Source organism: Falco naumanni, chromosome 7, assembly GCF_017639655.2.
Source record: "Falco naumanni isolate bFalNau1 chromosome 7, bFalNau1.pat, whole genome shotgun sequence".
NCBI lineage: Eukaryota > Metazoa > Chordata > Aves > Falconiformes > Falconidae > Falco > Falco naumanni.
This window is the reverse complement of record NC_054060.1, coordinates 25,402,386-25,416,049: the sequence shown is the minus strand read 5'-3', so window position 1 is coordinate 25,416,049 and position 13,664 is coordinate 25,402,386. Positions and strand designations below refer to the sequence as shown.

The window sequence follows — 13,664 nt, the reverse complement described above, 5'->3', positions numbered from 1 at the left end:
GTTCGCGTCAGGTTCGTGTAGAACGCGTACAGTACCGGCAGCGGGAGGGCCGGCGCCGGGGCACCGCGGCCGGCGGCTACTGGCGCCAAGGGGAAAAGGAAGAGGGAAAAGGAAAAGGTTCGTTGGTTTCCCCTGCGCTTCCCCGCGCGCTGCCGGAGCTGGACGTTCCCCGGCAACGTCACCGGCTAATGCTGCACAGCTCTGTAAGTGGGTTAAAAAAATACGTATTTCTCACAAATACCACACAAACCCCTGTATAATTATCTCCAGGGTTTTCCTCCACTTATCAACGTATAGCTTAGATGCTAAGACAAGTCAAAACATGACTATATGGTAAGTGTATTTTATTCATTACAACGTGACGTCCCTTACTACAAATTGGGTGCTGTGCTGTTAACTTCTAAAGACAAGCGCAGGCGAGCAGGAGCGCCTGGCCCTCCTTCGGCGGGCTGTCCCCACGGCCGGTTGTCCCCGCAGCAGCTTATCCATGCTAGGAACGCTGTCACTGCCAGCCAGCAGCATGGGGACGGGCCTGCCTGCCTCCATGTAAACAGCTGTCCCTCTGCCCAGGCCAGTTGGTTGAGTGATTTTTCACGCACACACAAGAGACAGTTATATTAGGTTGCTATTTCCAAAAATTCTTCTAAACTCTTCTTGATGTGTGGTGGCTGAGATGCAGCGTGAGTTAACAGGCTTTGACCCATCTGTGCAAAAAGTGCTTTTGATAATTTCGCTGTGGCTGTTCGGATATTTCCTCCTGCTCCAGGCAAAGAGCCACTGTTCGTCATATTTCCCAGGAGGTGCCAAAGGACAACGAGAACTTTTTGCTCCACAGCACAAGGCTTCCGTGGGTATAACTCCGTAACAAGATCTGCAAGAAAGATAATAGATTGAGCAGTGTTGAAGACTGTTTTTTGTTGGAAGAAGGGTTTGCCAGAGTCAAGAAGACGCTCAATATGAGTTATGCATCTTGCTCAACTTTATTAGTTTCTAACGCTACTTATATAGAACCGATACACATGCACATTCGTAAAGCAGAAATATAATTGGTTAGTAGTCTCTAAACACGCGCGGTTCTCACACCCCTAATTACCATGTCTAAAATAAGCATTCTATCCATGTAGCTAATTGTGTTGCTGTGCTTCAGCCTTGTAGTTTGTTACTCCCTATTTTCCCATACCTGTCCCTATCTTTCTTGGCCCTGCACCTGCTTTCCCAGCAGCTGTATCTTGTTACAGCCACGGCCTGTTGGCACAACATAATTACTTGGTCTCGGGATTCAAGAATAGCTCAAGGCCACCTTTCTTGTTAACTTCAGCACAGCAACTTCAGTACAATTCTGATTACAGGCCTATTCTAATTTTAAAAATACAGTTCAGAAGTAATACCCTGCTTTGAGGGGTGTTTAAAAGCACTTAACGTTAAATCATCTTCTCAGGGCAACTAATGAAGGAATGGTTGCTATACACATGAGCTTGTTGTTGGAATAGCATCAGCACTCTAATAAAAAAATTCCCCTTTCATCCTCTCTCAGGAGTTTACACTGCTGATAATTACAATCTTCCATTAAATTAAAACAAGTAAAAGAAATTAAGATTTTTTTAGTTTGGATTATCATAAGGACCTTTATTTCTCACAGTGCACTGTGTAACATCTAATACTTCACGATTTCCCCTCTACCTCAAAAACAGGCAGTAAGTATTCGAGTTTCAGGACCAAAGTAGCCTTATACTATAAATATATATAAGATGAAACATTTCCCCTACTTGGATAATTACATCATGAATTAAGTGTTTCTTTTCCAAATTTTTGCCTTTTTGCTAAAACAGACTCTTCTGATATACAAACTACTCCCAAAAACGCCAGCAAGAGATGAATTCTTTAAAGGTTGGTGACTAACACATTCAGACAGCATAAATCTAGGAATGTTTCAAGAACAGACTGTCCATTATGTTTAGTTGAATTTCATAGCTACTACACACCCAGCTGCTCTGAAAGTAAGTCAAATAACATGCGTGGGTCAAGCATATTGCCCATAAAGACATGCCTTGTTCACTTAAAACATCAAAAGAAAATTCAGCACTGCTAGTAATAATCCCCATTATTAAAAAAATTATATAAAATCTAAGTAAAATTTGCCTTCAATTTTTAAGCAAATGGGTCTTTCTGCTTTTGACGCCAGTTTAGGAAGATGACCATTATGAAGTCTGCTGTCTTTGTGGACTGCAGCTCAGCTTGCCAGCTTGTCTCCTTTGACTGAATGCCAGTATGTGTTACCAAGAGCCTTAAAATGAGAACAAGACCAACTGCGAAAAGCAAAAAGGTACACAAGTAAAAATCATGAGTTTGCAGGAGACAGCCTTACAGAACAGAATATTTTCTGTTCTGGGAAATCTCAGAAAAAAAAGAGTCACTCATTCCTTTCATTTCTTCCTGGCAAGAGTATGAGGAATGAGTACTGTGAGAGGGAATATATGGCTTGAAGCAAGGGAGGTATGCAAGCCTCAGCTCCTCGGTCAGCCCTGCACCTCTGGCTCTACACACAAACAGATACTGGCTGGGCAGAAGTAGGCATGTGGGGGCCAAGCCTCAATATAGTACATCCCACTCGGTTACAGATAGAGTGAAACTCATTAGAAAACAAAACTCAGCTAATTCTCTCCAATTCCATATTAAAGTTACTATAAGCTTAAGGTATTTATACATCTCCCAGGTATTTATCCATCTTCCATCTTACTATATAATAATAATCTTTTGGTTTATCAGCAGTGGCTTAAATTTGCATTGGAAGGAGGTGAAATTTGACAACTGCTGCATCGTTAATGCCCACAATCTACTGTGACAGAAGGGAAGATATATAGCCACCACCATCCTACAGTGGATTTGCCTAATTAGGATGGTACACAAGCAAACAAACAAGCATAGTAAAACACCACTTTACCAGCAAGCTTTTCTGTCATGTCTTGTTTTGCTTTTCCGTTCAGAAACTGGGCTTTTGTGCAGAATGGCTGGAGGAGCAAATAGTTGTCTAAATGCAAAGAACAAAACACGTTAAAATTCTTAAACAGAAAATTAAACAGTCTGGTAATAAATACAATATGGAAGAATGTAAATAAGAACCTTACTTACTTAAACTTCAGAAAACACAGTGATATATTTAAGGACATAAAAGCAGAAAAATATACCCTTAACAAGCCCTGACTCCTAGAATGTGGTAGAACATAGTATATTAATTTGCGGAAAACACCAAGATTCTGCTACAAAGCCAAGGAAAATAGTTGTGGCATACACAAATCAGCAAGAATCTATTTCTTTGACCTGTTTTAAGAGATTTGGCAGTGTGACAAGCTTCTGGATAATGAAACACAATCACACAGAATGGTTGAGATGGGAAGAGACCTCTGGAGATCATCTGGCCCAACCCCCTGCTCAAGCAGGGCCACTGCAGCCAGCTGGCCAGGACTGTGTCCAGATGGCTTCTGAGTGTCTTCGAGGATGGAGACTCCACAGCTGCCCTGGGCAACCTGAGACAGCACTTGGTCACCCTGACAGCAAGAAGAACGTGCTATAGAAAAATAACAAAACCACCTATGCACTTACAAGTCCAGCTATCTGTATTTCTGTATCAGACTGGCAAAACACTAAGGTGACTTGTATGGTTTAAAAACTGTGAGAATAAAACCAATAATTCATTACTAAATGTAATGATCAGATGGAAACTATTGGAAAGAGTAACTCTCTACATTTAGAATTTCATTAATACAATTAAAACTCTTGAAAATTAAGAGTAAATTACTTACCTAAGTGTTGACAGAGAGCCTGAATAACGTTTGTGGCAGCTGCATAAATCCCTGGATTTTTGGAGTTCAGGTTGTTGTCTACTATCGCAGGAATTAACATGTTGATCACAGGTGATAAACTGTCTTTCAGCAGTGGAATCATCTTGTGCATCGTCTCCAAAGCAACCTGATTTACCTTACTGTTTGAGTCATGTAAGCGATACTTGAAGGCATCAAAGATCTGAAAAAGTATCCAAACAGCATTCATTGGAATTAACAATTAATGTTTGAGCCAGATATTACATTTCCTGCTTTATTGTTACACTTTAGTTGTCCATCTCAGCAAAAGATGGCTCTGGTATGTAAATACCTGAAATACTTTTTTAGCAAGTAAAGCAACATTTGATACTTTCATACTTTTATCTCACCTTATCTGAATTTGAATCATTCCTATGCAATGTAATGGAGGCAAATTAGCCATCTGTAACTTTCAGTATGACTAATATTTTCTGCAAGTATTTTTAGGAAGACACAGCTCTATTTAGCAAAAAGAATGTTCTAAAGATTTCAAAAACATTTACAGTTAAGACATTGTGAAGTTCCACAAAAGCATTTTGTAGTTTCACAGCAAAGACACTGCACTGTTAGAAGACGATCTTGGTTTTCCTTTCATTGTACCTATTTTTAGTTTACAACTGTTGGACCCCATTGTAGTACTTTTCTCCTAAAGAACCTCCTTTCCTATTAGAAAGGATACTTACTCAAGCTTGATCATAATAAAGACCTTTCCTCAGCTTCTAGACAAACAAAGCAGGCAGAACTCACAGCTGTGTTTCAAAGACAGTTCTTCAGATCTTTATTAATCCTTGCTGCTCTTTTTGTAACCTGTTTCAATATTTTGATACTTACTCAGCACAGTGGCAAGAAAATCTGCACAGAGTATTCCAGAAATAGTTCAGAGTGCTCTAAGTGAAAGCTTCCCGCTTCTTCCTCCTATTTACTTCCTTTACTAACTTTGTAGCTTACATATCTCCCCCTTGAGCTTACCTCACCTATTCCTCAATGTTTTCCTGTTAATCATACATTCTTGTTGAAAGAGGGAGCTATGATTTTTATCAGAAAACTTTGTGACACAACTTTAAAGACCTTTAATATAAAATATTTGCATACAGTTACCTTCACAATGTTTGTAACAACAAAGCCTTGATTGTTCTCTGTATCTGATAAGAGCTGCTTAATGCCATTTATTCGATCACGGAAATCTTTTGCATTCAATAAACTTATAATGTTTTTAGCATATTCTTCGCTTTCTAGTGAATTACGAGGAGCTGGTTTTCTTGAGACTTCACAGGCTTCTGTAGTCTCTCTATTGGAAAGGAAAAGTTATTCAGTCAATCCATACGCAAGTTGAAACAGGAGTCTTTAATTTCAGGCATCCTCTTTCCATATAGTGCAAATATGAGAAGCAAACATAAAATTTTCTGATGAAGGACTTTCACTTTAAACATGGTGCTATTATTTTAAAAAAAATAAAAAAACACCTTACAATAATTGTTGTTCCTAAAGTCTCAATACACATTCCACTCTAAATGCATCTATACCCATCACACAAGAGGTAAGCCTCGGCTAGGCAGAAGCCCTGTGCTGTTTCACGTTTCTGGATGAGAGCGGCTGAGTTTGTGACCAGAAACAGTTGTGAACTCCCTTCACACCAACAGGTCAAAAAAAAGGTACTGTAGTTTAATTCTTTATTCTTCAAGTGCTTTAAACACTGATCCCAATCAAGGTGGCATCTAAGCCACACGCTGTGCTGAGGTGGTAATTCAACAACTCTTCATAGAATATTTTGAAACAAATTTTCTGTAGTATCTAGTGTCATTACACAGTCATGGAAAGAATTATAAAATCTGTGGAATCACTCCTCTGTCCACATAAGTACCCTGCATTTACAGACCAGTCCAGACAGAGTCACCAGCTCATGCCTGATTCGTGAACAGAAGTCTTTGATGGAGAATGGAATAAGCATCTTTCTCGCATTTTCAAATTCAAACCTATCAGCTCTGTGAGAACAAAAGGTGGCATCAAACTCTCCTGTCCTGCTAGTGTATTACAGGCTACCAAAAGTATCTGAATCAAAGATAAGAGAGTCTTTGGCATAATGCAGTAAATAGCACCTCTTCTAAGGATGCGGACATATAGTTTCACATGCCAAAGCAAAATATACCATCAAATGTGGAATTAGTTATTATTTTGAATAGTAGAGAGTGTGTTAAAGAAATCCTATTCCTGAACAGACACACTTTCTTCAACCTGGAGGCAGTCACTGCCCCTAGGAACTCTGTATTCTTGGATGCAGCTTTTTGGTTTGGTTTAAATTTTGGAAAGGGTTTCTTTTTTCACTTCAATAGAAGACCTATCAGAAGACAAACCAGAAAACTAAAAATGAACAGAGTATCATTTAAAACCTTCAGCATCCCCAGTTAGGAGCTAACTAAATGGTTACTCCACAGGTAAGTGCACAAATAGGTAACCGGTACTGTGGCTACCACTAGGCAAGCTTTTTCTACAGAGTCCGAACAGCAGTATCTTAAAGTGATGGTGACATGGATCTACCATGAATTTTAAAAAGTCTTTTGTGTGCTGTGTGTGTGTTTTCCCAGACAGTCAACAGACAAATTAAGATTAAAAATTCACAAAGCCATTTTAATGTTACTGATTACCCTATTTAAAGGAGTTTACCTGGGACATGTCAACTTTTTCCTTTTCCTTCAGGTATATTTAATTTTCATAACCCTTTTGTGAATGTTTCTGTACTCTCTTCTTCTGTAGTGAAGATAATAGTGAGACTATTATCCTAACGGTCAAGTTACTAACTAACAGTGTAAAACACTGAGGATCATTACCTGTCAGTGATGTTCAGAGCATCTCTGGAAGTAGATGATGACCTCAGATGTCCAACACTACTGGTATGGGAATGTCTTCCTTTTGCTGACGGTGTATCTAATGGCATCTCCCCCAAACCCTGCACAAAGTTGTAACCATTAATTAACATGTCTGGTACAGTTCTGCACTGCTAGAGACCCTGTACAAGCAAGTCTGATAGTCATGCAAAGCATAGGAGCAAAGTACATTTCATTCAGTGCATCTGCAAGGAGTAAAGGCATGCCCAGGGCTGCTTACAAGCAGTACCTTGCCATGCTGTAGTCACTTGGTTGCTTGTCTTGCTTTGAATGCACTCCCCCGTTCCCTGTAGGTTCACTGTCTACACCTCCCACCCACTAGTACACGTTTACATTTCTCGGCTGTTAAACATGAGCTTTGCCACATACCTTTTCACATAGATAGCTAACAGATTCCTTAATGTAAGGCAAATCCTTGGCTGGCACATACTTTTCAAGCATTTTATCAAATTCAGGATGACTCATCATACTGAAGAGCATCTTTCGACCGTAATACCTGCAGGAAACAGACCATGACATATACATCCATAAACATGGATTTGCTACTGATAATTATAGGTGTGTAAATCCAAAATAAAAAAGCTCAGGAAGACTGCTATCTATATGTGTAACCAGACACACTTTTCATCCTCTCACAAAGAAACTATGCTCAAGAATCACGATTTAATCAACAATCAAGCAAATCAATGAGAACAATCTTCCATTTCAGCCATCTTTAAATAGGATGACCCAGCCTTGTCAGTTAGATGCCGTGGATCCCAGTGCCAGCATTCCCTCCATGGCCTATATCCCATCTGTGCCCAGCACGGTATGTCCCCTGAGCCCCTCTTCTTCCTGCAGCCAGGGTGAGCGCAGCTGCAGCAGGCATGCAGGTAATTCCTGCCACAGATGCTATCTGAACAGTCTTGGCAGTGCTAGGTTAACAGTTGGGCTTGATGATCTTAAGGGTCTTTTCCAGCCAAAATGATTCTATCCTCTGTCACTGCAGAGGAACACACACCGAGCTAGGCAGAGCTTTCAGCCACCTGGAATGTGCTTATCGTAACTATGAACTTACTAACCTGGTTTGTTGTGAACTATCCTGTGCAAATCTGGCTATTGCAGGGAAAATCCGATCAGCAACAGCTTTGGTTCCAGACAGAATCCGCTCTGGTCCCACGTGTTCTACAATGTCTGACAGGTGCTGGGCTGTGCATCTTCTCACCGCTGAATGCAGGTGGCTAAAGAAAACACAGCTGCTTAATAAAAACTCATCACAGGAGGTAAACAGCAGTATTTATGTGCTCTACCACATACGGTACACAAGTTTTCTCATCTTTAGCATATCTACAACTAGTATGCTGCTGATATGCAGATACGTATTCTGGCTGTACAAGAGAAGACCTTGTGGAGCAAAGTCTTTTATTTTATTTACTTTATTTAAAAGGATAATCCATTTGATTAGATTTAATTTCATACACTTAAAATCCGAAACTACAAGAATGCAAATGAAAAAAGAAAAAATATATCCTCTTTGTTCAAAGTCAGTTTCAACCTCTAACTGTACCTTTTGGATTAATAAAACTAATAGTTTTCTTCCTTTTAGAATTTAATTTCTAGTTTTCCTTAAAATAGTTGTAGAATGTTTTAGAAAGCACACTTTCTGGTTGTTCTTTCCATCAATTATATGAAAAACAAGTCACTATGCTCAGAAACACATCCTGTGTATTTTATATAAATTTAGTATTAAATAAAGCAGTATTCTATTGACTTCTAAAAATCCTGCAGAAGTCTATTTTCTACAAAATGGGGGCTATTAAACACCTGTGCTGATGAAAATGAGAGAAAAACTGGAATCCATTTTCAAACTTGTGCAGCAAACTAAACTTGTATAGAAATTCTGCTGTACCTGCCGGTCCCATGTGTTTTCAGAGTACACAATTCTGCAAATTCAAACTTTCCCAAATTCATTTTTGTCTTTGGATGAAAAAATCCTACTTTGAGGACAGTTTCCCTGCACAGTAAATGACACATTTGTATGGCTCATCGTTCACAGGGAAAAATAGGTTTCGAGGAGAGTGCTAAGAATTGACTTGGTAAACCACATCAGCTTTGCAGTTTGACACAGACATCCTCAAGGTGTTCTTTCTGAATGACTGTTGCCATTTCACCAAGATTTTAGTTTTCTCTGGTTGGATAGATTACCATGGCCTCACTGGAAGTAAAACTGCCACTGGATTATACTGCACAAAGCAGCTTTAATTGCACAAAGACAACTAACCGAGTCTATCCGAATTGCAAAACGTGGCAGCTCAATACAGTCCAGGCTGCAACATCTTATCCTGTGGCATGGCAGCTCCCATGCAGGACTCAGCTGCTGCTGAGGCACCTATTTTAAGACAAGCTTTGGCTGGTGCTCAGCGCCTGCAGTTAGGTCTGTACGGCAGCCACAGGTCTTGGGAGCTTGGGAGAAGGGTGACAGTAACAGACCAACTCCTGCAGCACGTACCAATGGGGAAACACAAACTATGAGGCTTAAAGGCCTCACTCCATGGAAGCAAATAAGAATCATGGAAAGGTTTGGGTTGGAAGGGCCCTTAAAGACCATCTCGTTCCAACCCCCCTGCCATGGGACACCCCCCCAGCCCAGGCTGCTCCCAGCCCCATCCAGCCTGGCCTTGGGCACTGCCAGGGATGGGGCACCCACAGCTGCTCTGGGCAGCCTGGGCCAGTGCCTCGCCGCCCTCACGGGGAACAATTTCCTCCTAATACCTGATCTAAATCTACTCTCTTTCAGTTTAAAAGCACTGTGGCCCTTGTCTTATTACTATAGGCCCTACTATAAACCCTTGCTCCCCATGAATGCCCACTGCTGGTGCAAAATCGTTGGCAATCTTTTTGCCTGCACATAAAACCTTAGAATTAAACAGAATTCATATAGATAAGAAACATGATTTAAAAACTTCTGAGATACAATCACTTTCAGATCTAGTCCTGGAATCATGTTCTTGGATCAAGCATCTGTTCAGAGGCAAATTTACAGCAATAGTCCAGTGTCTTTAGAGCAGCAGCTCACAAAAGCAAACAAAATGTTTTTATTCTTGTTGGTGAAGTCAAAACCAACTTTGTAGCAGATAAGGAATCACTACATATATCTCCTCAGGGTTTCCAGCATTAATACTTATGATCACAGTAGGCTTAAAATGTGTTGAGCAGAAAATAGGTAGATTTTAAAAGGTCTAATGAATCGCAGGCAAAACCGTAACTGTTAACTTGAATATGTAAGTTGGGGTGAACATAAGCAACTCAATGTAGGAGACAAATTTAGAAAATACATATTCTGTGTAATTACACAGTGGTGTCAAACAGAACCTTTCCACTTTGAACAGAAGACATGCCATTTTTTGCCAGATTTCCACTTTGAAAGATAATTCTCATATTCACTGTTGCAGCTTCTAGAGATCACAGATCTGTATGTGCTGCACAGGCTTTGTTGCTAATACGGCCAAAGCTTCCTGAAGCCAGTACTAGAAAAGCTGAAACTCACAGTGCTACTTAGGCCATCCACTGATGTGTCATGCATTTAAAACATACTGTACTCCACAACTGAGACACCACTTAGACTGAAGTCTTCTGAGCTGTGAAGAAACTAATCCCTGCTTCAAATGCTGTATTCAGCCTCACAGCTCAGATAATTTTGATGCTTTAGATATCTGAAAATGTGCCTGAGTTCACAAACTGGAGGGGTCAAATCTTTATAGGTCTAGAAAACCCATAAGGATAGGTCAGTGTGTTTTGACTCAGCCACTGAAAATGCGGAGCTCAGACATTGCCAGTTACGAACATGAGTATTGCTTGGCCAAGGGTTTGTAAAGAAAAGATGGGAGTGTATGAACAGACTGCTTAGCATGGCTTTTGAAGTAAAGCGATGTGCAGTTACTGTCTGCTGCTCTTAAATTCACAAGAACAACTATGTGTGGGCATGATTCATCAATAATTTAAATGCCAAGGCTGATATTTGCCTTTCAGTTTCAAGTGCAGGTAATTGCAGTACAGTTCTCATTGGCTTTCAGGAGACAGGATCAATGTATTCCACAACAACCAGCTTCCCCAGAAACAAAACAACAAAGAAAACACTTTCAATCAAGACTAACTCTCACAATTTGTAGCTGTGCAGAAAGCCTAAGGATTCATTTATAATGTAGCATCTGAAATATTTAATGAAAGGGATAGGCTACAAGAAATGTAGCCTATTAAATGTCATTAAGTGATGACAGGTAGATAAGAGATTAAGTATAAGTAGGTATATATGTCTCTAACATACTGGAATGCCTAATGCCTTAATTAAGTATTGCCATTACAGTGAATGAGGATATAAAAGAACAACATACTTAACAGGGAAAGTGAAAGAAAGGAATTTAACTTCTACTACAGAGTGAGGTAAGCCAGAGGTCAGAATCAAACCATGCAACCAGAAATGGAGCTTGTATGTTTGAGGTACTCAAGAAAATAATGGCCACCACCACTGCAAAGGAAATTAAAATGCAGACAAAAGACTATTAACCAGCTAAGTCTGCAGAAGAAGAGGAAATGAATCAAGATAGTTGAAGACAGAGAATTGTAAGTTAAAAATCATCTTTCTAAATAAAAAAGCATTTCTAAAAACTAGAAAAGCCAGGCATTTGACTGCAGAGCAAGTGAAAAATGAGAATGCTATGTGAGCTTTACTAGGCAAAGCCAAGTAGCAGCTTCCTAAAAATACTATACTAACAGTGAATAAAACCACCAAAGTGTTGCAAAATGACCATAAAATATACTAAGATCCAAAATTAAGAGCCGACTTTTACATAATGTACAGAAAGGAACAGGGGGGTGACAATTTGGTTTCATCCCAACAAACGTTGCCCTGGGTAGAAGTTTCGCAGAGCTGACTTACTGTATTTTCCCATTTCTGCCTATTGTACTTAGATATTTTTTTAAAGACTATATTTGATAATTTTAATCTATTAACAAGTTATTTCTTTATAAAGTCTTTATAAGAATTACCTTTGCCCTCCATTTATAAGAGAACAAAGTGCACGTGCTGGAGTCACATTATTAACCATAGCCTTCAGTGCTTTGTCTACCTCTTCCCTTATAAATGTGTTGGATTCACCAGCTTTGTGCAAAAGGACTTTTACTGTATTATCTAGTTCTTGATCCATGCTCTTTTTCAGGTAGGTGAACAAATCCCCTAAACAGACCACAGCAGCTCGAGAAACACCTGAGCGTAAATTCTTGACCTGCACACAGGAAAAACCCAAACAAACAATGAATAATGTTTATAAAATATACGTTAAAATAAGTAAAACTTAATGTTTCCCTTTGTAATTTTTAAGTAACATTAAAAGCAACTAAGAAATACATTTCTAACTTGATTCACAATATGTGAGAATTAAACCACACACACATGAAGAATATTATAAAGTTACAATCTAAATTTTTTTAGTCTCTTAGCAAATCAGATCAAGTGTTGGTAATCTGAAGTGTGAGCTGCTTTGCCAAATGACAAACTCATCCTTTCAAGACTGTCCAACAGAGGAAAACTAACCACAGACGAACATACCATTTCACTTCAGTGTACCTGAGAGCTATAAAATACATATACACACATAAAGCCATTAAAATATTTTGATAGTAAAATTTAACCTCTTGAGCCACAGCCAAACTTGTTTCATGTAGCTTTGCAGTAAGAATAGTCGCATGGTAGGCAGACAAACATCTAACAGAGTTCAGACCTTTGATTTTCTTCTTCCTATGTACAAAAAATATTTAAATTCAAAACATTTGCAAATTTTTATAAAAACATTAAAATGCAGAATTCTAACAAACCAAATAGCAAACAAATTATTGTAAAATAAGGCAGTGACATATAATCTAGGAAATTCTTTCAACGTGAGTCTCTTAATGTGGTAGCAGGAATGTTTTAGCATACCAGTCTCTCAATTCTTTCCTACAGTTCTGTCCACAGCTCCAGTAATGGCAATTAAAGGATTGCTTCCCCAGTCTGCAAAGGCAGCAGCACTGTAAGCCCATGTCACCAGCCAGAGCAAAGTGAAGCCTTATCTTCCACAGAAAGTGACAAGAAGGTATTGGTGGAGGCCCTCTCCAAAACAGGGCTTAAACTCAGACATCTCTACAAATCTCTGAAGGCTTAGCTATTAAGCCTCAGTTTACAACAGTTACAGTTTAATGCAGATTTGGACTAAAATGACTTTTTTTCTTTTTTCCCATGTATCACTTGCAATCCTTCTCACTATTTTTGAAGTTATGTCCATTTTGCTGGGTTTTTTTAAAGTAAGTTATCAAAATAAACACCTTCTACATTACATTCAGGTTGTAGGTAGATGTTTACACCTACCAGTCATCATCAGCTAAAAGCGTCAAGGCTTCTGTCAGTGCCAGTTCTGGTTTTGAGAAGGGCTGCAGTTCTGATGGGTCCATTATTTCAGGGCTATGAGTGACCGATGGGGGCTGGTCTTTATAGCGTCCTCGTGCCCCAAGAGAAATTTCATCTGCAAAGTCACGAAGCGTAAGAAATAATTAGCATAACCTGAAGAAACGCATTCATTCAAAGGAAGGAAATACAAAAAGTCTGAGGTATAGACTGCTGCTCCTGAGGGACCAGGTTTTCAAAAAGACAGCTTTTCCAGTTACATCCTCGATCATTCAGCATGTCATTCATATCAATTAATTTTTTTGCAGACAATCACGAGTATAAAAAAATCACAAAGAAAATGTAGTGGGTTGTTTAATGTAAAAGCAGATGCACAATGTGCTAAACCACAGTGTGGTTAAGATACAATACAGTAAAACTTGAAGAGCCATTTGTGAAAATCTGAAGACCCTTGACCATCAGCAGCATGAGCTTCTGTTCTGAAAAATTTCTGCTGCGCATTTTAAAGGC

At 39.3% G+C, this 13,664-nt stretch overlaps 1 protein-coding gene across 4 annotated transcripts in view; it reads right to left on the bottom strand.

Moving 5' to 3' along the window:
• Positions 1-330: 330 nt before the first annotated feature.
• TOGARAM1 (TOG array regulator of axonemal microtubules 1) overlaps positions 331-13,664 on the bottom strand; it is a 45,074-nt gene continuing 31,740 nt past the window's right edge. For 3 of the 4 annotated variants that reach the window (XM_040600532.1, XM_040600534.1, XM_040600535.1), the window contains 10 exons: positions 13,119-13,272; positions 12,407-12,512; positions 11,765-12,000; positions 7,801-7,959; positions 7,109-7,235; positions 6,683-6,801; positions 4,956-5,145; positions 3,801-4,020; positions 2,942-3,028; positions 331-871 (listed from right to left, as the gene is read on the bottom strand). In XM_040600532.1, coding sequence (XP_040456466.1) covers positions 618-871; positions 2,942-3,028; positions 3,801-4,020; positions 4,956-5,145; positions 6,683-6,801; positions 7,109-7,235; positions 7,801-7,959; positions 11,765-12,000; positions 12,407-12,512; positions 13,119-13,272 — 1,652 coding nt within the window. In that variant the 3' untranslated portion in view covers positions 331-617. The other variant, XM_040600536.1, reaches the window with a different exon arrangement.